The sequence below is a fragment of the Nelusetta ayraudi genome, unplaced genomic scaffold (genome assembly GCF_046127955.1).
Source record: "Nelusetta ayraudi isolate G7.1 ecotype Tasmania unplaced genomic scaffold, CSIRO-AGI_Nayr_v1 ptg000011l, whole genome shotgun sequence".
Taxonomy (NCBI): Eukaryota; Metazoa; Chordata; class Actinopteri; order Tetraodontiformes; family Monacanthidae; genus Nelusetta; species Nelusetta ayraudi.
The window spans coordinates 10,557,811-10,582,517 of NW_027466061.1; the positions used below are offsets into that span (position 1 = coordinate 10,557,811).

The window sequence follows — 24,707 nt, forward strand, 5'->3', positions numbered from 1 at the left end:
GCCTAAATCCTGTCTGGCCCGAAAGCAAACCGGGGCTGCCAGGAGAGTCGGGGATCCTGCTGTGATCCCATCGCAGTACCGACAGAAGCACAATTTGATATTTACACAAGCCGTAGGGAGTTTGGCTGCCTTCACCTGTTAGGGCCGCTTACGGGAACAGACCGCTGTTTCACACACAGTCAGCGACTTTTGCTAAAGTGGTGACATGTCGTGGGCCACCTGCGTGGGACCGTGGCGGGGGGGTGGAGGGTTTATTTCTAGGACTGGACAGGAATCTACACATGCAGTCATTTTAACCACAGGCCACCTGCGGACAGAGCTTTGTGAGGAGAGCTGAGCCTTTTCAACAACAACAAAAACAGATGTTCGTCATGTTGCCGAAGCAGTTAAACCAGTCAGGGTTTAATCAGTGATAGATCTTTAGTTTCTATCAGGGAACCCAGTGGAGGTGCCCCTCAGGATCAATTCCCCTTCAAACAAATGGAACAGAAAATTTTGCCCTATGTTTAAACTCCAAAACTGATGCATCACTGGCCTTTGACTTCTTTGGAAGAAGTGGTCTAAGGGGGCCAGAGACAAACCTTGGCTGGAGTGGAGTCACAAACTCAAGAGAGGTGTCTATGTCTGTAATTTCCTCATAAGGTGGGGGGGTTTATTGACAGGTTTTGTGCTACAGTCATGCAAAATTTGTTTGGCTTGACTGTTTTTGCTGAGAAAAATACCTTCACCGCACTTTCTCAAGAGTTATTCTTTAACCAATATCCATATGCAGATCAAGAGGTGGAAGCAATCTGACCAACTAAACCATTTTTCCACATTTCAGAGTATTAAGAATTTAAAGGCAACCGCATTGTAACGTCGTTGAAGAGGTTGCCTGCGGGCTCTTTAAATCATTCAAGCTGAAAGCACTAAGATGAATAAACCTCGGATACGACACAGCAGAGAAGACCAGAGCAGCAGTTGTTTAGTTCTTAAAGTCATTCTTCCCTTTTTCTCTCGCCGATAATGACGCCGATTAATGATGACAGCAATGGAATGTATGAAAACATTGGGGTCAACGCTTTAAAGTGACGTCGTCATTAACGTCCTGTGATATTACAACCAGGCGTTAAATTAGCCCCGTTCCCTTCCACTGCACTTGGCAGTGACATGGCACGAAGGGAAGCCACCGAAACCCAACAGACAAGTGTTTTGTGGATTCAGTTGGACCACGAGGTTCACGCTCATCAATATTAACCCGGCCCCAAGTGACTCTGATGTCTCCTACCAACCTACAGTCCCAGATACGGCTGCTCGCGCTCTCACTCCGCACTAATTCAGTGCTGAATAATTAAAGGGACTCAATACACACGTTGGTAATTGCGCGGAGGGCATTGGTGACGAGCGTGAGCGGCCGGTGTAACGAGGCCACTCGGCTGCGCCGGGAGACTTTGTTTTCCCGGCCGAGGACGGCGAGTAAACGAACCTGCGGCCTTCTGCAGCCACGTGGAGGCCGCGAGACGACTGACGCGACATGTTGTAACAAGTCAGCGGCTTTGAAATGATGAATAAATGAGCGAGCGACCCAGAGTGAACTATGTCTTTTTTAACATCTTTTCCCTGCAGCTTCTGGAACAAAAGCGGAGGAGTAACACGACGATGTGCACACGCGTGCATTAATTTTGCACGCAGTGTCTTTGGTTGATGTACTTTCCATGCCACTTAACGCCTCCAGTGACTTAAGTTAACTTGCCATTGAAGAGTTTACTACTTTTTAATTACTACTTCTTTTTTTTTTTTTTTCTAAATGCCATTTCAAGTCATGCACTTTTTATAAAAGCACTTTCTTGTGTACTTTAATGTCTGTGATGGCTTTGCAGCTTTAACCATGTCATCTACATTTAAGAACTTTTCTAGATGAATTGAACAGAGAACATGTGATGTGACCTAAAAACATTTTCTGGTAACACTTGAATGGGTTTGCATAAGTCTGGCATGGTGGTGTCAAAATAGTGTATACTCACAGTACAATAAAAGTAATGTGGTTTTCCTACCCTTAGAATGGTTCTTATATGTTTATAAGAATATATATATATAGAACAAGGCTTCAGATTAGCTGCCATCTTGCACGACCATATTTTTAAGGAAGCTGGGGATCGACAATCCAGTCCACCTCACAGTTCATTTCATGTTGTGGGACTTAAGTGAAAGAGAGCTGCAATATAAAATGGAACCACTTAATGTTGGCGTTTCTCCTTAAAGAAAATCTCCTCATGACACACATTACTTAACATTTAAGTGTCATTCTGTAAATTACCTTAACCAATGTCAACTTGGCATTTAAATTGAGATAATTCAAGTAAAATGTTACCCACTGTCTTTCCTTCAATAATAATGTCAACTCTTTACGCGCTCAGCTGCGTCTGCTCAAAGTCTCAAGTTACTATGAGCCACCATGTCGGGCAGTGAGGCTTCACTTGATTGGCCTAAACAAATGGTACTCTCAATAGAAACTATTGCAATTGAAGCCATTCTCTGTAATATGTATTGTGTACTCATACCACAGTGTATTTCAGTTGTAATGTACTTGCGTGCCATCAGATGGCGCTAAAAGTCACAAACTGGACCTTTAAGACATAAAAACCAAGCCTCTGTATTTTTCTTCTGTAGATTGACACTGTGGCAAAACTTTATGCGTGCTGACCACTGATTCCTCGACTGATTAGAGCACTAGAGCAAGTACTGTCCGCCTGTAATTGCCCACCCCTGGACTACAGAGCAAAAGCAATGGTACTGAAAATAAAACAGAGCAGAATGTTCACCGCAATTACAGCTGATAAAATGTCAATGAATGTGCTAAAATAATATGCACTTTCTATGCTTGTCACTGCTGTGTATCTGTGTGTTTAGAGAAACCAGGATACATAAATGACAAATGAGGAAGGTAGTAACCATTTTTTAGTGCAGTGGGAGGAGAGAGGAAAATCAGGTCACATTACAGCAGGAAACAAAAGAAAGAAACGTGCGGAAACTCATTTATTTTTTACCTGTACAGGCACAAATACCCCTGCCTGCACAGCTTAACATCCTGTCAGCTTTAAACTGAAAGGACACTTTGTTCATTGAGCTCAGGTCCACTGCAACAAGGTCACAAACACACGCACACACACACACACACACACACACACACACACACACACTAAAGAGCAGCTACACTCATCACTCTTCTCACCGGGTCATCGCGAACCACTAAGGAAAACTCTCTGCTGCCGACCTTTCCTGTGATGTCGCACACAGACACACACTAGGAAGAGGACACACTCTCATCTCTCTCATCCGAACTAACCGAGAACAGCAGCATCGGGGCGGCAAAGAAGAGAGTTTTCTGACCTGAACGACAGCGAGGGTCAGGGGAGGAGGAGGGAGCAGAGCAGAGCAGAGATGAAAGTGCCTGGATGGCGGGGAAATTAAGAGGAAACCCTGTCAGGAGCGTCTTTCACACATGAAGTGCTGCGCTGGAGTCACTGGAGTCGAACTGGGAGGGCTGGACGTGTGAACACACACGTCGCCCTGGTCGCCTCTCATCTCTGAGCTGCCTCTCTTGCGGCGCAAAGAAACGCTGCTGCAATCACGATGCAGCCGGAATGTGCGGAAGTATATTGTAAAATGTGGATGGAGTGTTTTAAAGAGCAACATTATATCTGTTTCTATCTCATGTTTCATTGTTGTTGTTTGTTTTTTAAATCTCTTTGGCACAGTTGCAAAGCAGCCACTAACTCTGCAGGGAACCACCAGCTGCAGTTCCTGCAACAACAAAAAAATGAAATTCATTAAACAGTGTTTATTCCATGATAAAATGGGAACCAAGCATTTAATCTGATGATACCACCTCAGTGCTGGAGGGCTCCTGCCTCCACTCGCGGCCTGAAAGTGCGGCAGCGATATAATAAGCATGACGTGCCTCACGCAGACGACTGAATAATCCGCACGTGGCACTTAATGCTGAGCCGAACTTTAAATGGCACTTTTGCAGTGCGACACGTTAAAAATAGCCGATGAGTGTGCAGTGGTGCTGCCGCGAAAACATAGCTTCCTGATGTTGGCAGCATGTGTGACAAAAAAAAGATGATTCCTGACAGCACGTGGGCTGATACTTGATGTCACCACCCTGTGACGACCGGCGATATGCCTCAGCATTAAACAATGTTTTTGTAAAATGAGTTCTGAAGAAAAAGCAGCATCAGCAGCAGCATCCAGGCTAACCTCTCACTAAACCTCTCTTAGCTGCACTCTGTTCACCCACTGAATGCTGCTTGCTGAGACATAAGACTACATTCAATATTGCAAGGAGTTCCCGCGTTAAAGAAAAGACTCAAAATGAGGCTCCCCATGCAGTGTCACCTTCTCTGTTGTCCGTTATGCTGCAACAGTTATGTGTTTTTGTAAATTAAACTGCCACTTGACACTTTTAAATTCTCTTTTTTCACACTTTCTCTATTCCTTGCATGCAAAATAACGTCGGGTTTTGCCACACCAATATTTCGCCTCCATGTAACAAATATAGTCTTTGAATCTTGAACCATACACACACTGCAATGTGTGTGCCGGGTGACAGTGTTGTGATTTTATGTCGTACGGAAAGGAAGTGGCCGTCCTGAACAACCAACCTGGTGTCTTCGCAACAAAGACGTTCTAAATTGCCCCGACGCAGCATCGCTGCGGAGACGCGGTACCTGCTGTCTGTGTTTTACCATAGGCGTCGGCGGTGGTGGTTGTAGAGGGGCAGACTGTGGAGGAAACCCAGCTGCAGTCGCTGTGAGGTGCCGAACCTCAATGCTGATCTTTCCAAACAGACGCAGTGGGGAGAGGCGCCTGTCGAGTGTGAGCACTTAAATTTTTGCAAGGCTTTTTTCGAGAGCTGCTAAAACTAATGTTAATCAAGGAAAAGCGTCCTCTGGTGAGAGGGCTAGATTCCACTTAATGCATAATTCACTATGTGGATGACTCAATTAGAAGGACGCTTCTGCAGAATCTGCAGGGATACGCTTTCTCTAAGTTTCTGCTAACAGCTGGGCAGCGACAGGGCTGACTGGGCTGCACTCGAGCCCGTCAGTTTTTGTTGGAGTGCAGATGCAAATGAAGTTCCGGTGAATATGAGTCAAAGTTCCGTTTCCTGAGTTCACATCTCAGCACCTCCCAAAATTAAAAGGTCAAGTGTGAACGACAACAAAGAGCAGATAGACGTCCGGCGTGTTTTCAAGCTGGTTGCCATGAGCAGCGACGTGAAACAAAGCAGCATCTCTCGGGTGAATGACGCAGAGGAGCCACTTTACATGAGTGTGCCATCCGGAATAATGGCGTTTTTGACTCGCTCCTCTTCAGTTTTGGCAAGTGATGACCAAAGATTGAGTAAAACAGTCTAAAAAAGCGCAACCAGAGCCGTCGCTTCCCCTGCCAGGAAGCCACTTTCTGACAAAACACACAGGCCCATTTGGTGAAATAGATATTTTCCAACCTGTCGGACACAGAGACGGATTTCAGCGACCAGGCAATCTCAGCATCCAGCTGGGCAGGGCGCTGACAAAGCGGCAGAACCGTTCGTGGTTTGTGGAATTGTTGAATTTCATCTCTTTTCCAGCCACATCATGTGGTGTTAAACTGAATATAACAGGTGGATGAAAGCCTGCTGGTCTTCCGATTTGTTTCTGCGAAACCTTTTCTTTTGTGTCCGTAGGGGGGCGCTGCATTATTTACGACCTGCGGCAGCCTCGCAACTTGTGATGACCCTCCATTACCTGGTGATCACAGCCAGTTGCAGTGAAATTGAGCGTGAAATGACGCGGCTTCCCCGGGAATAAACTCTGCTGCTTTGATCCCGTTCCTGCATCTCTGCACGTCGCAGTGGGACACCCGGTCGTGAAAACTCTTCAGATAATTAATTAATGTGTTGGTGCGTTCGGTGCCTTGATCTCTAACCTCATTTTGTAGGAGGCCTAAACAAAAACAAAAACAATTTGAAAGGGTCGGAAAACGTGGTACTCCATCGCATTGCGTGCAGCCCGGCGCTGCAGTGTCAAGAAGAGGAGATTTAAATAGTTTACGCTGTGCTAGATGCAGCTAGGAGGAAGATTTCAGCATCTGCAGACGCCTGCTGAGCACATTCAGAATGAAATACATCAGCAGGCGATTTGAGATTTGAAGTTTTGCAGCCTTTTGCACTTTGCTGGGTCCTGCAGCTGAGTGCGGACAGCAGCAAAACCTAATCATCGCTTTACAATGCATCGTTTTTACACGTCTCCATCCGCTGATCTCTTCCCCCCTCGGCTACAACCTACAGCGAACACAGCTCCGCTTTGAAGTGGATTCTCTAGCTGGCCCCTGCGCCCACAGCGATCTTGTGATGAGCAGACAAACCGGCAATTTCCTTGCTTCTCACTTGGCCGCTGCTTGCACGACTGTAAATGTGGGAGATCTAAAGCCGTCAGCCTGCAGAGGAACAGGAGCACTTAAGCCCGGCAAAACTTTTCTTTAACTTCAGTTACGCACGTGCACAGGCTGCCCTGGTCATTTACGGCGTCAAGCCGGCAACTAAAGGCAGAAGGTGCTGATTTGGTGAGTGTGCAGGGCGCGGATTATGCTCACGGACGATGAAATTAATGCCTGAATAAAACTGCACATACGGTCGGAAACGGGAGCCCCGAACAATTGAAGGGATGAAGGTGAGGTGCCAGAGCGCAGTCATCAAGGTTTGCAGTGCAAATAGTAATAACAGAGTCATTTATATTCATTAAGACTGGAGCAGGTATCTTCCCAGCACAGCTCAAATTATACTAACCAATCTTGTGGAGGCTACAGTATTTTCTTTAGCAATATGATGTTCTAAGGGATCGCTTCTCGTGTTTAACTTCTAGTGTGTAAACTTGTCCATGTGTGTTCAGCTTTGCTGGAATCATTTTGACTAAAGGTCTAAATCAGGACAGAGGAAAGTCACAGATACACTTCACATCACTTTTTTCTGAAGACAGCAAATAAGCTCTGGATTCACCAGAAACATGACGGCTCTCTAGAACTGATCGGATTTTGAAATTGAGGACCTCACTTTTTTGTTTATGAGTAGCATCAACTGAGAGCCGGTAGGCAGTGTTCTGGCAAAAATCAGGCGAGTGAAGACGCTGAAACAATCACTGCTGAACTGATGAGCTGCATGATGTTTCATTCACTCAAGCCTAAAGCAGTGACGTTCCTACATAGTTAGAAATATATATGTATATCTATGTGTATTTGTTTATGTGTTTGTGTGTGTGTATATATATACATACACATATATATATATATATATATATATATATATATATATACATATATATATATATATATATATATATATATATATATATATATATATATACATATATATATATATATATATATATATATATATATATATATATATATATATATATACATATACATATATATATATGTACATATGTCTGTATATATGTATATATATATTCATATATATACATATATATATACATATACATATATACATATATATATGACTTTTTTTTTCAATGGAACTTGCTATTACTTGCATTTTTCCTGTTGGCTCTTCATTTAGGAAACATTCCACCCAGTGTCCCTGACTTTTACAGCACGGCAAGGAACATTTTCACGGAGGAAAATGGAATCTCTGACTCCTCGGCGAGATCGGACCGTCCTTGACTTGCAGAATTTAGAATTAAACGCAAGGTTCAAACATCCGACGCATCGGCCCCTTGCGGAAATGGGCTGAGCCCAGACCGGAAGAAACAAATTATCGGCGCAGTGACATTTGAAGGCTCCCGGCCTGTGATTCAGACAGCACCACCCAGGCCGCGTTGTGCCTAATCGGCCGAGAGATGGGCTGACCTGAGCGGCGCCTTAAAGAAGCTCATTTCCGCCACGCGGCGCTGCACCTGGCTGCAGCGCTAGCCTCTGGGGGAAGGTGAGGGGGACGGTGGGGAGGGGGCAGCGAGTGGGTGGGCAGCGGCCCTGCCTTCTCGCCTCGTGTCACCGCTGAGAGGCTTAAGACTGGGCCATCAATACAGACATTAGAATGAATAAAGGATTAGCACAGGCTAGACTGCGTCTCAATGGGCAGCGCAGTGAAAAGCCATCCAAGCCAGGGAGGCATTAGACCTCAAGTCAATGGGATCGCTGCAACTCACTGCGTGGGAGGTGGGGGGCGGGTTTAATACGACTTCGCCAAAACATCCTAATCTCCCGCCTGCTTGTGCTGTCGATACGGGCGGGCCGTCCACCTGATTTGAAGTTTCAATTCAACAGCAAATCGATCCGCCGGCCGCTCCCGATGCAAGATTCATGCAGAGGCTTGACCAAAAACAACATAGAAAAAATATGATCTCACGCCAGCAAAGCCAATCAGGGTCTGAATCAGGGTCCACCACACAAGCAGCTCAGCAGGAGGACAGACATGAGCGGGAAACGGACCCCGTTAATCGAGGCTAATACCAAAATGACTTCCCCACTCCCCCTGCTTCCCACGTGCCATTTTGCACCAGCTTCAGAGCTCCAACCACACCCCCACCTCTGGTAACACCACCGCCACCACCACCGCAGTGGCAACAGCGGCTCCGTCGCCTCAATCAATTCCTCCTGACGTGAAGAGAGGAGAGAGGGGGAGAAGGAGAGAAGAAAAGAATGAGAAGCTGATTCTTCACAGTGCCTCAGAAGTAGGGCAAGGATAGTCCCTGCAGGGAGCAGCGGGAGGGGGCTGGAGAGGAGGGGAGGCGGTGGTAGGGATGGGGCGCTCACGGTTGGCTCGTCTCATTGGCTGCGTGAGGAGGTGATGTCATCCGCCGGGGGCCCAGCGGGGCCCTGCGGCGGCGGCAGAGGGACCAGAGGAGAATACGATGAGGGAAAGCTCCACGGCTGAAGTGTCAAATATGTGAGGTTCCAAAAATATAAAAAAAATGTGGTTCCAAGATCAAAGGGGACTTTGTTGTTATAGTGGCGGCCGGCTTAAAACTCAAACCTCGCTTCAAATCCTGCTAATTATTATATCGAGACTTCCCAGCTGCGCTTTAATGTCTCCATCCCCCTGGATGATGAACGGGATCAGAGGGGGTTCTGAAAAATAATAAAGAAATAAAAAGCCTGACTCTCACTCGCAGAGCTGCCTCTCATTTTTTCAGCGTGAAGCAGCATTTTCTTCTCTTCTCCTTAAGAGACACTCGGAGGAGGGAGGCATCAGGGAGGAAGAGCGCGGCTTTCCACGAAGGTCACGGCGACCGAAAAACCCACCAGACGCGCAGTCCTCCTCGTCGGCGCCGTTCTCGCAGTCCTTCTCGCCGTCGCAGCGCCACGACATCGACACGCACTTGTTGGTGGCTCCCCCGCAGTCGAATTTCTCCGGCGGGCACGTCTGCTTGCCTGCAGACGGGAAGATAAACGGTGACGGGTGAGATCAGTGACCAGGAGTTTTATGGCGCCATAAAGGCAGACAGAAAAACATCGGGCGTGCACGACTCGTCCGTGCCACACACAAAAGCAGTGAAAGCCGATCCAATCCAGCAACAGCAGCGGCCTTTCTGGCCCATTGATTTCGCTGTCTGGACGGACGGCCCCTCGTGATGAGGCTCGGAGGAAAGGACAATGGTGAAATACAGCCAACACGATGGCTGACGGGGCAAAAGAACAACTCAGACCACCAGCCACTCTGCTCCTTCACCGCCCCCCCGCCCCCACCACTGCCAATCTGTTCCAGTTGGCACCGGTTGTCGCTTAGATCCACGTTACACTGCGTTTAATATGAGGCGCTCCGTTAATTATACATGTTTGCCCACAGTGCAGCCTCTGGCTCCGAGGAGAATCAAAAGGGTCAGCCCACACGGCCAATCGTCTCTTTTACTTGTTCACATTTCACTTAGCGACAGTGGGCTTTTTTGTTTCTTTGCCTGCGCTGCCGCCTGCGTGCCTGTGATTAGCGGCCGTCCCTCTCCGGCAAACACCATCTGTCCAAAGAATTGCTTCAAACTTCAAGGGCATCTGATTTATTCTATATGTTTATCTCATTAGTTTCTTAAAATCCTGCACCTCATCCTTTGATTGAATTCTTTCAATCATTTTCTACTTTGTGTGTTACAGAAGCTTGAGCTAATTTTAGCCTTTCGATTCGATTTTCCACAAGCCAGACTTAGACTTCTGTGTGAAAGATAGGTTGTTTGGTTGGTAAAGTCTATTATTACACATTAAAGAATGTGTTATCTAAAAAAAAGATTATTTTTTATAGCTTCAATCCACACACACGTGCCATCTGAAATCAAAGTTGCCGATCAAACCACCGCTCACTGGAAGGCGCGTCTTGGCTAAAAATAAATCAACGCCATGGGACGATGAGTTAGCAGAGCGTCAACACGGTCTGCGATCAGTATTAATTACGAGGTTTCCTGCAGAATCTGCGACGCAGTCGCTAGCCGCGAAAGGTGAAACATGTTGTCGGTAATTGGAGGCGACAGGGACACGGTCTGCCAAACCATCTTTCCAAACAGAGCGCATCTGTCTGTACCTGAGTACGTTTGTTGCGCTTTAAAATTGGGGTTAGTGTAAATCTCACATGCGAAAGGATTTTTAAACAAGGAACTGTATGTGTAAGTCAGAGGGAAATTTACATCCGAGCCTCTGAACAGCGCAGCGCTTTTATTCTGGGGTTGAAAGGTTTTGTTTGTTTCACTTGAATTACAGGAGCGGAAAAAGAGAAAATCATGATCAGCTGCTTGGCTGTTAAAAGCATGAAATGAAATGAAATTTCTTCAAAGTCTGAATAATAAATTTGCCTCGCAGAAGAAAGATGCCCTGCTGTGAAGTGAAGGCAGTTTATTTATGCAGACCACACCACAACAAAAATAACGCAACAGTACCTCGCACTCCAGAGTACAGGTTGCCATTTAGAGAAAAAGAAAGTTAATAATCATAGTAAAATATCTAAGTGCTTTAATAGAAAGGTACACACAAACTGGTGACCACCACGATCATGTTTGAGTGAGAAGCTTTGATTTTTAGCCGTTCGCTTCCTACAGCAGGCGACGAGGTGGTAGCTGGCGAGAGCGACAGGATAATGGCCGATGCAGACACGCACAGGCACGCGCGCGCACACACACTGACACACTTACACAGTAACACAGCATCCATCACTTCAGGGGTCGTTAGGCCGACATCAAACCACCTAATCTGAGTCTGTGCACTGAAAAAATTAATGATTAAGGTGACGGTGATACGCTGCTTGCTCCCAAAAGAAATGTGTGTGTGTCGCTAAAAGATGACCAACCAACCAACACACACGTCCTCTCTGTAGACCAAAACTAAAATGATCAATTTACTGATGGTTCAATGTGGAAATTCTGAGTTGTTATCCTGTTTGACCATCCAGCTCTTTAATTGGCCACACGGTTCACTGACAAAAAGACATGAGCAGCATTTTGAAGAATAATCAAAGGCAAAAAAAATCAAAATATTTGGGTTGAATATTTGTTCCAGTATTTGATGTCGTGAGTTGGAGTGATTTCTGTTTGCCAGACAGCATAACGGACAGACAGACGGAAAGCGAGGAAAGATTAGAAAGAGAAAATCTAAAGAAAAATAAATAAATAAGCGGCGCGGTGACTCCAAAAGGCAGACGGGCTGGCCACAGACAAGCTGAGAAGGAGGAGAGAGAGAGAGAAAAATCAGAGTAACGCCTGAGATGAAAGAGATGAGGAGGTGGAATGTGTGAGCGAGGAAATCACACGGTGGCTGAATGGCTTTAGGAGCAAAGCAGGTCTGAGAAGAAGCGAGAAATGACGAAAACTAAAGGGGGACGTGAGATGATCAGTGAAAGAGAGGCGCAGGGGGGGCGGCATCAGAAAAACAAAGGTCCAAGGTAAAATTTAAAAAAACAAAACGTTGTGGAGCTTAACAGGGGAAAAGAGCCGCTCGTTCTGATCAACAGCAAGCACCTGTGGTATTATCCAAGTGTCTGGAAGACGCAGGAGTCGGATTTGACTTGAATTAGCGATGAATGTCCACTGTAGTCTCCATTCAGGTTGACAAAGCTGTGACGCACACATGCAGTGGTTTCTGTTCTTTTTTATCCAAGGCTGCTTGGCCACAACAGGCATCTATTAGCCGCATGATTTTCCCTCGTGAACCTCAAGGTTTATTTCGAGTACTTTGGCAATTCTTAACCTCCAGTGAACTTAAAATGCATATGTAAGTTGATGAGAACGTACCACTCATTTACTTAAAAATGAGTGAAAATTTCTATTTCGAGCAAACCGCAACTTCAAAGGAGACTCACAAAAAGCAAGATGCCGCTTGACGGAGGAGCCGAAAGAGTCAAACTGTGCCGTGACCTTTCAATTATCACCCTAACGCCAAATCGAAGGTGCCGTCGACGAGCGGAGGAGGCTGGAGGCTGGACGGTGAGGAGCGGCAGGCGGCAGACTCACAGGGAAGAAGCTTTTCTTCTTGCTGATACACTTTAATGAAGGACGTGTTGCGCCCCAGTCGCTAAAACAAGAAAGCTCAGTGAGAACTCCTGATTGGCGAGACGCAGACATCGTCAAAACACAGGGTGAGTGTTGAGGTTGAGGCGGCAATCACTCACCGCCTGAGTGAAAAATGAAGGTTCGCCTCTGCTTCACTTATTCTTATCTTCAGCTTGTGCTGAAAGAGGTTTTTCATTGTCACCATCGGGCTGTCAGGGTTTAGCTTGTTATTCCAGAGGGCCTTTTTCCCCCTGGTAATGGCTACAGTGGAGAAGCACATAAACACTTCAATTTGTCGACTGCACCCAAAATGCAGGTGTAATAAGCGGCGCGGAGCATAAACGTGTGAAGGTAATGGGATTTAATGCACTCACAACAAGCGCTGCACGATAACGCAAAATGATACGGAGCTCCGGAAGTAACGATCATCCCTGTAATTACATATCTGCTTCCCTTCACCTCGCAGCGCTGCCAAATCAGTGCGATTCAAAGTCCAAAATATGATACATCCATCTGGAGTAGCACCAATCTGAAGCATTCTCAGAAAGTCTAAGCTTGAAGTGAACAATCAACATTCTTTAAGATGTTACAAAAGCAGAAAGTGACTGCGGGAGGCTGCCCTTAAGAAGCACAGAAGAAGATGATGAAGAATTCAGGAAGTGGATGCAGGCCTTGCTAGCTGCTGAAGAGATTAGCGTTAATGCTGAACAGCGGCTTCTTTATCAGAACTGGACTGCACTTTCACATTAAAAGAAGAACAAAGCGGAGCAATGAAGGTTTTTCTCAGGGGAAAATAACTTTCCGCCTTAATCCCAGCTGGCTCTGGAAAGAGTTGAACCCTGGGACGTATTACAGTTTACTGGTGGACGGTAAAACACATCTTAGGTGGCTTCTTACATCAATACGATGTCAAGAGCTGTTGCCATCTCACAATTAGCCTCCCTTTTCCAAATGCTTCTCTTTAACAGGGACATTTTATGACACTCCAATGACTCATCCTGCAGATGCTTGACGGTGTGTTTATATGCATCTTTCCGAATTCAGAATGTCGAAAATATGTTGAAAAACACCAGTTGATTCTCTGGACTTATTTTTTTTTAAATAATAAGTCGCTCGGCTGAGTGCATCAGTCAGTCGAGTTTCCTAACAAAGGCTTCTCATCAGCCTTCCTGCCGCTGCAAAGAAAAGTAGTGAGTCATGTTTCAGATTCACTGCTTCATTAAACCGGTTAGCGCAGCCGCGTCCTCCTCTCTGAATTATAGATCCAGTACAGCGGAGAACACTTGCTGCCTGCAAACTACCAGATGGAAGAAACTGTTATTTCCAGCAAAGTGCATTAGTGAGCAGCATGCTGTGGCACGCAGCAAGGGTGAGGAGCAAGTGTTGCACCAGAGGCCGCTGGATGTGTGTGAATAATGTGCTCCTGCTGAATTACAAAAAAAAAAAAAAGAAAAATCAGCGTGCCTGTTTCAATAACACAGGTAGAAGCTCCCAAAGCTCCACAATACTGCACCAAGACGTTCCTTCAATCCAAAATCCCCTCCAAAGAAAAACATCCCTCAACGTGATAAAGTCAAGTACAAAAAGCAGAATTGTGTCTTACTATTGTGGCAACAAACACAAAATGGAACTTCAAGCTCAATTTCTCCAGGGATCCAAAGTTATGGGTCCGAATCCTTTCAAGAAAATATCTGTAATCCCAGACTAGTTGCGTTTGTGCTCGCTTGAAAGACTTGAAGCTGATGGTGGATTTAAAATGAAGAGTTCCATCTGTTTGATGGGTGACATCCTGGCAAAATGAAAAGACGCCTCAAGACAGATGAACTTCCCCCTCGCGCCTGTCAACTCCTAAAAATAAACTCTGGAAGGCGGAGAGGACAAAGTGACAAGGAGAACTGGGCTGAACTCAGCACTATCTTTTTTATTCTTTTTTTCTTTTTTTTTGTCGTCAGAAAGTGTCAAGAAGCCGACAGAAGTGACAAGAGGAGACCAAACAAGTTGTCTGGAGGGGCCGGGACGCGGCTGCACAGCTGGCTGCGGTGGCCCACTTCCTCCTTGATTACACATTAATCTAACGCAGGAGCGTTGAGCCCCGGCACTTCACGTGTCCCTCCGCAGAGTCATTCATATTTCAGCGGCTCCCTCCCTCGCTGTGGTCCCCAATTTGAATTCTTAATATGGCGGTGTAACGCTACTCCAGCGTGTAATTGTTCATCTACTCGCTGAGCCAGAATGATTGTGGCACAGATGTCTGAGGTCCCAAAATGCCAAGCGTGGGTGTGTGTGTGGGGGGGTGAGGGTCGGCTTTCCGTGCACTATCCGTTTTGCGCACGAAAGAGGACGTACGGAGGAGCGGAATGAATAAGGCAGGAGAGGGGAGGATTCCTGCATGTGAGGTTTTGCGCACGTACAGGAACTGGAGCGCGATGCATTAAGGTGCACTTTCCGTGATGTAATTAGCCCTGCTGCACTATTTACATAATGGCTCATTTCGTGTCTCCATTACGGCGTAAAGTTCTGCTCTCCACTCCATGTGAAGTGGCAAACCTTCCGCAAGGTTCAGCTGATGGATGCCGAGCCCGTCGCCCGTGCGGGAAAGGTCCCCGTGTTCCACCCACTTTTGAGCGGTGGAGCAGCCTGGGATGAGTGACTATCCAAAAATAGATCTCCAGAAACCTCCAGCGTCATTTAGCCCTGTGTTTACGGCCTCCTACAAAAAACACTAGGTTTTAGCTTTCTGCTAAAACTGATGTTTTGTTGGAGCATCCACACCTCAGGTTATCCACAGACCGTGGGAGGGGTCATAGAGCCCTTTGGGACATCACAAACGGCTGATTTCCAAGACTCTCTCACACAGTTTGAAGCATGGACTTTTCTCAGCTGTGGGGAGTTCACTGATGTGACAGTGACACATTATTGCAAACAGACACGGATCAATAGAGTATTGTGTTTCTGAATACGGGACCCTTTAATCAAAGCCCTGACCCCCAAGATTAATGATACTAATCTTTCCGGCTGAATGCTGTTGTATTTTCAGAGTGCTTCTTCTGACCGATGTACGCGTCTCATTACTGCTTTGTGTTGCTACCAAGTGGCTGACAGGTAATCTACCAGCAGAACCAGGTTAATGAAATGCATCATGAGAGCCACTCAGAGGAGGCCTTCGCCCAAGATGAAGCGTGCCGATTCCACCAATGATCGTCCTCAAGTCTTTATTTTCCTTTTTCCTCGTGTCTCTTCAGCGTGATTGCGGCTGTGATGCTTCCACTTCACACTGAACGGCAGCTGAGACCGAGTGGCTCTCATTAACAATGGCTCTGATCAGGATAAATACCCAGACTGGAAACACAATAGAGGGACCGCTGCAGCACTGGGCACGACAACCTGTTGTCGATGAACGCTCAGAAAAACTAAGGAGTAAAAAGAAAAGATAATGAAGAGAAAAAAATAAGAAACAAATGGCAGTTAAAAGACACCTGGTGTGAGCTAAGGCTACATTTAAAAACAGTTTTGCTGCTCAGTTTTTTTTTTTTTTTTACTTCTACAGTAAAACATCACATTAATCCATCAGGGATTTCCATATAAATGGCTTTCTTCTTCTCAGCCCAGATTTCTATCTCTTCATTCTGCAGCCAAGAGATGAGGCTTCCTTCATTTATCTTTAATTGGATTTCCAATATAAACTTGTTATCCTTCACAGGTCCCTTTATGTCTCCCTCTTTGCCCTCAAAACTTTTCCGGGGTGGCATTAAAGGCTTTGCGTGCCCCCTACATTATTCATCCAGCTGAATCACACACCCACAACCAGCGAGATCCAACAAAACTGGGATGGAAATCCTGCGAAAGATTCACTCGCCGCCCGTCTTGATTTTAATTTTCTGCTCGGCGAAACGCATTTTAATTCCTTCCCACATTTTGTTCAAAAAAACAAAAAAAAAACATTTGAAGATGAGAGTGCAGTGACGCTGCAGACTGCATGCTAAATATATGTTTCAATACTCGGACCGTCAGCTGCTGTCATTTTACGGCAAGGTTAACCGCAGCCGCCGCTGGGCTGTGATTGGTCGTGTGAACGGATGTTTTCAGAGCGGTGATTTGAAACGATAAGGAGGCCGCAAGGAAGAGGTGTTGCCACAAAAACTAGGAGAATTTCCAAGCACAAATCCTGGCCAGTGGGCCAGTGGGGTGTTTCTCTTGTTTTTCAATATCTATTGTAACCGTTTTAAAGAAAAGGTAAGTTCAGTTTGTGCTTATTAAACAACAGCTAAACAAAAATTTTCTCCACTGATTTGAAATCACAATATGTCCACAACATCATCAAGACCACAATATTGATGAGCACAAGTTGCTTAAACAGGAGGGCTTATAGTCTGGATTAAAACTAAATGGAAAAATACTCACGTATTATTTATTAAGGCAAAAAATTTTAACACGTTCAATTAAGAGTTTGGGAGAAAAATGACAACATCGTATTTTTTGCCTCAGCCTGCAGGAAAAGAATTCAGAACAGCTTTACGTCAACAAGCTTTGTTTTGTCGTTGCTTTGACTTGAGGCGCTGACGTCTCGCCGCCGCTTTACATTTCATGAGGGACCGAAAACTGAGTCCCATAGTGAAAATCTAAATATTTGTTGGCGCAACACTGGGATTTGCCTCGAGGTGAAGTCGTGGTTCGCTCTGAAAATCTGGTCAGACAACAACGTGCGGCAGAAATGTGTTTTTCTTACACAAATAGAGGCTCCGCAGTGTGAGGCTATTGTTCAAAGACATTCTTATATTCTTCTACACTTTGTTTCCTAGGAGGAGACCTTGAGACAACATAGAAAGAGCGCAGATCTGTTATGTTCAGATCTGCTCTCTTTCTCCATCCCCCACGCAGCCATTTATCAGCTCGGTCTGGAAACCCGGGAGAGGCGAAAGAGAAAGAAGACGAGAGAAATCAGCTCCTAAGAAAGAGAAGAATTAACTGACGCTGCAGACCTCCTACGCATGAAGGCACGGCCTCATCTCGGCGACAACGCCTCATGTGAGAGGCAGCCGTGGCCCCTGCGCAAGCCGTGAAACGGCGTCGAGGTGCGGCGTGCGTGGGCCGCTGAACAGCAGCCAGCGTCGAGATGACAGGAGGAATTAGTGTCTCGAAAAAGAGGTCTGTCGAAAAGCAAATGAAATCCTGTCTGGGGCGTCTGACGTGACGGGAGGATGGCGTTCTGGAAAATCAGGTGCAATTTCACACCACCTGCTTCCCGCCTTGTGAAAAAAGCTGTGGGTTATAATTAGCGGCTGAGCCAAATAGATTTGAAGATGCTTAAGAGAAACGGTGTTGCGCAGAATGATGTTGACCAGTAACACTGGCTCCGAAACATCTGTGTACCCACATTTTTACACTTTTCCAGATTTATATCTTATAATACGGTTTGGTGCATTCACTTCCAACAAGAACGGTTTGTTTGGTAAGTAATTTTGAGCTGCGCATTTCTTACAAAAGAAGCATTTTGGAAGGTGGCTGCTAGCTCGCATGCAGTCGCCCACATAAGAAGTCTGCAGAGACGTTACTGTGATAATAAGCTCAACTGGTGATGTAGAAAGACGAGCAAAATTCAAACGGCTTGTTTTAGCACAGTAACAGGGAAGAAAGTAGTCCATCTAGAAATGCTCAAATTGTCATTTCTTGTATTTTCTGTGTGTTGGAATGTCAGTGACGCTGAAAGACATGTTTGAGAGGTCAGTTCTTACAATTTTACTTCTACAGAGGATGCAGAATGGATTGAAAATGAACAGACAAAAGTTTATTTTTCATTTAATGGTGAAAAAATTGGGCTGATGTTCCCAAGAGTGTTCAGGCCTGTGAGGCGAGCAACCTTTTGTGAGGGAAGTCAATTAAAATCAATGGAACTTGCAATCCTATTAGCAGTTTGCAGCAGTGTTTGTGTTTGGCCGGCGGCCCAGTCTGTGTTGACTCCCTCTGCAGTTTGAGGTAACAAAAAAAGGCCTGCGCGCCCCTGAACTGTGCAGTATTTTTTTTCAGATTGAGTATTTCCTATTCAGGAGCACCTCACTGTCACACTGTGCAGCCACATGTGGATGCTCGTGCTTCTCTGCTGACATGAAAAATAATAACAGATGAGCAGTAATAAACAAAAAAAAAAAAGCAGATGCCGCAGCTGCTGCTGCAGGCACAGCTTTCAGATCCAAACTGGGTTCTATGCTTGTCGACTTTACTGCTGCAAGTCGACTTGCTCAGCATGAGGTCGAACACCTGCTTGTGCTGTGATTTTTAAAGGATTGAAACAGTGTGCGAGCCTGAGGGCAGCACACAGGAAGCCACCATTTTTGGGCCGACTGGGCTGAGATAAAAAATACATTTTTTTTTTTTTTTAAATATTTGTTTATTGGCTGTGGCCCACGACAGCTTTAGAGACACTAAACGCGGCCCATTGGTTGATTTTCTGGACATTAGGTTAGTCCAATGAAGTATGCTACTGCTCTCCTCCTCCCCCCATCCTCAAGACGAGAGAGAATTAAGTGAACAAACACAAGTGTCAGGGAGGTGCAGAGAAGCTGCATGACAAGAGTTGTAAAAGCCTACAAGTGAACAAAGTGAAATGTGGAAAAAGTACACATATGTTTGCTGCCACAAGTTCGACTGCAACGACAGGGTCGTTGACAAGTGCAGCCATCCCTGGTGCAAAGGCTGTTGCCAGAGTGGCACCGAGTTGTAAAACAGACAATGTAGTTGATTCCGAGGAGGAGGAGAAGAAGGAGGACCGTCCAGGGACAAACAGTCCAGTAAGAAGTAGCACTTGGATGCTGAGTGAAGAGGGACTTTTCATGTAAGGAGGGCGGAGGAGGGCTGCTGCTGCTCATGCTGCTGCTAATGCTGCTGCTGCTGCTGCTGCTGCAGCTGCTTCGCAGGTAAAATAACTCTGGGGTGGGTGAGTGACTGTGTGCGTGTGTGTGTGAGAGAGCGAGAGAGAGAGAGAAATAATGCAATGAGTGGACTCCAACTTACAGTGTTATTTTAGCTTTCTATAAAGTCAGTTTGCAGGTGATACAGCTTATAGTTATTATTATCATGAAAAACTGTAAAGCATGTTCACCAAAATGGATGATTCATTGCAACAAGAGATGAAACACTTCGGAAATTAACATTCCTGTCTTATTGTAGACCTAATCGTCTTATTTGTATTCGTAAATTGTTAATTTAATTAAACAGAAGTCTGAAAGCGTGACGAGCAGTCTTTCTTTGACATCCACTTTCACTTTAAGACGGGAATTGTGGCATCTCTCCCAAGACAAAAGTCTCTGTGAGTAGGGAAAGAACATATATATACATTTTTTAGCATGGTTACTCTCTTGTGCTTTATTTAAATTTTTGAAGCAACAGCATGTGCGCACATATATATCATCTGGCACGTCAAATTTATTTTATTTAGCCTATAAATAACCAAGGTGGGCCGCCTTGGCCAAAAATGCCAGGGCCAATTTTTGGTCCCAGTCCAGCCCTGTCAGCACATATTATATATATGCTTATATAAATAGCATATACTGTATATTTAGCAGGTTTAGCTTTAGTGTTTCTTTTAGTGCTTGTTTTCTTTTTAGATATGTTTGATCCTATTAATGTATGTTGATCTATATGCGGGGTGCTATTAGCATCCTTGCTAATTCCGGCGTATTTATGCTACATCTTGCATGAACTGGTCATTGTCCCTTCAAAATGAATAAAACAATCAGCATAGCTTTAACTGACATGCAGGATGTGACATTGATGAACGTGCTAAAGGATCAGCAGGATCCGTGCATATTCGAAATGCAAACTGCATCGATGATGTCATCCCACTGACTTGGAAAACTATGTTGCGCAGTCCGTGAACGAAACCAAAGCAGTTTGTGTGATTTTCAGACGGTGTGCTGAGTGTCTCCACTTACTGCAGGTTTCCTCGGCCTCGTCCGAGCCATCGGGACACTCTGGTTCTCCGTCGCATCGCCAGCGTCCCGGGACACACTGGCCATTCAAGCAGGCAAACTCCGCAGGGGCGCACGTCTTCTTGGCTGCATGAAAGGAACGCAGAGAGGGATGAAGATGAAGAAGAAGAACAAGTGTGAGGATGGTGGAGAAAGGCCGAGAGCACCATCACCATCGTCATCATCATGACACAGAAGCTCTTTTACTGTCTCTTGAGCCTTGTCTGACTCTAATCACCCCTCTCATCAGAGGCGAGTAAGCTCATTTTGTTCTTCTCGCCCTCTCTTCGCTAATATCCTCCACTAATTATCTCCAATTTCCTGCTTTTTTCCTCGCGCTCTTCCATTGGGCTGCTGGCTCTCTGCTACCTCTCCCTCCGTCTGCTGCTCTCAAAACATCTAATCTCTCCCTTTTCCCTTGTCGCAGCAGCGAAACAGATGCTGATCACTCAACAAGGCCAGCTTGGGAAGGTTAAAGCTTTTCACGTGGCCTAACCTGTTTTACCGCGGTGAGCGACGAAGGCCACTGGCTGATAAACGTGTCCGGCGGGAAGAGAATTGGAAAATCAGAGAGCGTGTAGAGCGAGTGATAGGGAGGAATGAAAGCCTGTTTGAACAGTGGGCAGACAAGAGAGCGATCAAAACCTTTGGCACGGCAGCACCGAGCTGGTCATTGTTTCCAGTTACCTCTCGCCAAACCAAAGAAAGTGAAACACACACAAATTCACCAGTCAGCAACAGCACAGTTGAAAAATAAGCACGCCAAGGTCAGAGCAGTCGCAGGTCTTTTTGTAGTGGTTACTACTTGATCTTACAAACTCAAGGGGAGAAGTGTTGAATAATTGTCAAAAAAAAAACTCAATGGATGTCTAGGATACAGCATCATTTGCCCTCTGTTTACAACCTCTTTCTGGAAATGACGCCTTATTAGACTTTCATAGTCACAGTTCCGTTTGTGAAATCACGATAGGCACACATCTAAGTGCTGGAAGAAATTGATTGATTGATTGATTGATTGATTGATTGATATGAGTCCTTTAATTTTATTTTTCTTTTGCTAAATGCAAACAATACCTTTGTCATCAATATCATCAGAAGTAGGCTTTGTGTTAGTGAGTGAAAATTGGAGCCAGATGTAAATTTAGGTGAATAATTATTGCTTCCGGAGCACCAAGTCACCTTTTGCCCTGTGTGACATCAAAAGGGGACCTTCATATGAGACAGAGATGGTGCTGTTGGGGTGTTTTTTTCCCCCGCATGGAACTGGAAGTTCCTTGACGAGAGTGTTCTGCAGCACAGTCCAAAAAGTAAATAAATAAAGTCAGCCACCCTCGGCCGGACTCCCCAGTGCTTTTACAGCTCCGCCAACTGTTCCCCGTCTCCGGCTCTGATGCCTCAAATTAGATGGAGCGTTTAGAGATGTGCGGTGAGCTTAAGCTTAGCCGAGGGGCTGCGAGGGGAGAGGGAGAAGGCAGCAGCCTCCGAAAGAGCCTTTTTCCGCCGCGCTCGCACTAATCCAACTCCTGCTCCGAATCCTCCAACTCCACCTCTGACTCCAAGCTCCTTCTCCCAGGGCGGGGGAGCGCGAGCGGAAGCACAACTCTGCTTTTAATCTGATAGGCGTGAAGCAAAAAGCACTTGCTGCACCACAGAATTTACGAGGTGGAAATGAGATTAAACTTTGAATTTTGGCTGAGGGTGTACCAGTCTTTCCTGATTAGCTGGGGATGTTTTGAAGAAAAAAAGTTGAGTTTTCTCTAAATCTGGAAGCACGGAGGCACTCACTCAATGTAGCGGTACGTGTGTGTTCTATGTTTGCCGCAGAGTTCTTCAGTTCTACTTTTCTTTTAGAAAAACTCTGCACTTGAAACACCTGCACACTCAGCAAATCCAGCGGGCAAATCTTTGTTTTCATACGTCTTTGCAGAACTATGTTGAACACCTGAATGCACCACAGTGAGACTTCATCAAGAAGCAAACTTCCAGAGCTTGTTATCAAGTGGAACTGGTGCACATATCACAAATGCCAGGTGCATTCATTTTAAGGATGGCCAATTGACCGAAATTGGCCAAGAGCTGGCAGTAATATTGGTTTTGCAGGTGCAATTAACTGTGTTTGCAGTGAAGAGCTTGTCATGATGCATAGGAAATAATAAAACGGCTCCATCCAGGGCTGTGCTACCTGTTCTTAACTTCCATCCATGTTTTAAGAGGCCGGAATCGGCAGAATCTGCCTCCCACTTCAGTCTGAGAGACAATAAAAGACCCATTTCACGGCGTAGTTGACTTTAACTACATCCATCATGTGATTATACGCTATTGTCCGTGCCGTGGCGCGCCGGTGTAGGAAATCCATCACTCAGATTACACACCGCTTGCCTTGGATTCTAAATCTCAGTAATTGCATCCACTCAATTATCTGCTGTCTCAGTGTGGGGTCAGAGGGGCGGGGGGGGGTTGAAGTCAAGCCAATAACGACTCACTTCCATTTGTTGACACTTATAAAAAAAAAAAGGAAGGAAAAGGAAATTAATGTTGCCAGATCTGCCGTGTTTTGGCACCGAGCATGCTTCCAGCCTCCACCCAAACAATCTGCTTCACTTCATGAAAACAGAGTTCATTAACATGCCCTCTCTCGGTGAGCAAACCCGCCGAGGAAAACAGCCCCTTCACCTTTCTCTTCCTCACTGAACGTCCAGACGCTTTTTCCATACGGCAGGCCATTTGCCAGAGCCGGGAAACAAAAACACGGGATTGTTTTTTGTTTTCTGTTTTTTTTCCTCTGGACCACATGAAAAGCTTAGGATTTCCCGAGCGCAGCTCACATTAGGGTGCAGCAGGAAGACGGCCTTTGGTTGAAAGGTGAAGATGGATGATCACGGTGGCGGACAAGGACGCCGACGCCCTCTGAAACGGGTAACCTCCTTCAAAGTCATTAGTAGCGTGTTCACTCATTCATCTCCCCTCAACCCACCACCACCCCAACCCAGAAAGAAAAGGCTCAACAAGCAAACCTCACACAGACACTCGTCCCCTTCCCCCCAAACCTTATTTATCACTGGTGGCTGGGTGTGGTGGCGGGAGGAGAGAGGAGCAGGGACCCCGAGGCATAATAAAGCAGCTTTAAAAGGAAAGGGAATAATTAGATTCATAGCGTCCAACGAATCCTGGAAGAGTCAGAAATTTCTCATTCAATTAATTAATCCAGGTCCCAGGAGAGGAGCGGAGAAAGTGAACCGGGGGCAGATTTGTGAGGCAGCCTCAAGAGTTTGTGTAACTGCACGACAAAACACCCTAAAAATCTCACGTTTGATCGGGCCGGAATGTCGCGGCAACGTGCGAGTTTACAGTCATTTTAACACACAACTGTGTGGCTTCTCAACCTCAGGTCAGTAAACAACACGCCCCGATGCGAACAATAGCATAGCCGAATAAATGGTCGTCCCAACTGTAATTGACTATAAAATACACACACATACACGCATACACGCACACAGATCCTCCCATTGACACTATAATGCAATTATTTTGTCACTCGGTTGTCACTGTTTGTTTTGCTGTACATACAGTGACCACATCTATCACTGCAATGATTCTGTGTGTGGCTCTGACACGTGGAAGCATTTCAACCATTGAGAATTGACAAATGAGAAAAAGCAATACACAGACTGTGCTGGACCACAGCTGCTACACATCTCCAAGACTTTTCCGCCGCTGCTGAAACTCTCAAAGTTTAATCGCAAGTTGATTAACTGCAGTTCTTCCAGACTTGCTAACGCAGCACCATCATATCACAACCACGGTGACGGCGCTCCGCCCCCTATTATCTGGCTACTTGTAAGCCGGCTGTGCCCGCATCGCGCACTCTCCCCGGGCTCCTTTTCCTTGAAGGTCTACGGAGGCCACGGTTCGCTCGCCAGTAATTACCAAGGCCACCCGGTGCCATCTGCCTTCAGCGACTTCCTGCTTTAATTAGAGGGACCTGTTAGTGATGTTAGGCGTGGAGATTGGGGGGCTGCATGGTGGCGGAGGGGGTGGGGGCAAGTGTGAGGGTGGGGCAATCGGGGGCGAGCGATGGGAGGATGAAGAAGATTAAAAGGAAAAGGGGGAATAATGGGAGTGCAGCCGCGTAACACACACACACACACACACACACACACACACACACACATGCATGCACACACACACACACACAGACGCACACAGCAACAATGCTTTATTGAATCCTTAATGG

At 45.9% G+C, this 24,707-nt stretch overlaps 1 protein-coding gene across 2 annotated transcripts in view; it reads right to left on the reverse strand.

The window, feature by feature from the left end:
* LOC142884844 (low-density lipoprotein receptor-related protein 8-like) overlaps positions 1 to 24,707 on the reverse strand; it is a 76,135-nt gene that overhangs the window by 32,189 nt on the left and 19,239 nt on the right. For both annotated transcript variants that reach the window (XM_076020786.1, XM_076020785.1), the window contains exons 3-4: positions 20,438 to 20,560; positions 9,289 to 9,417 (exon numbers count right to left, since the gene is read on the reverse strand). In XM_076020786.1, the coding sequence (XP_075876901.1) occupies positions 9,289 to 9,417; positions 20,438 to 20,560 (252 nt within the window). The remainder of the gene's footprint in view (positions 1 to 9,288; positions 9,418 to 20,437; positions 20,561 to 24,707) is intronic.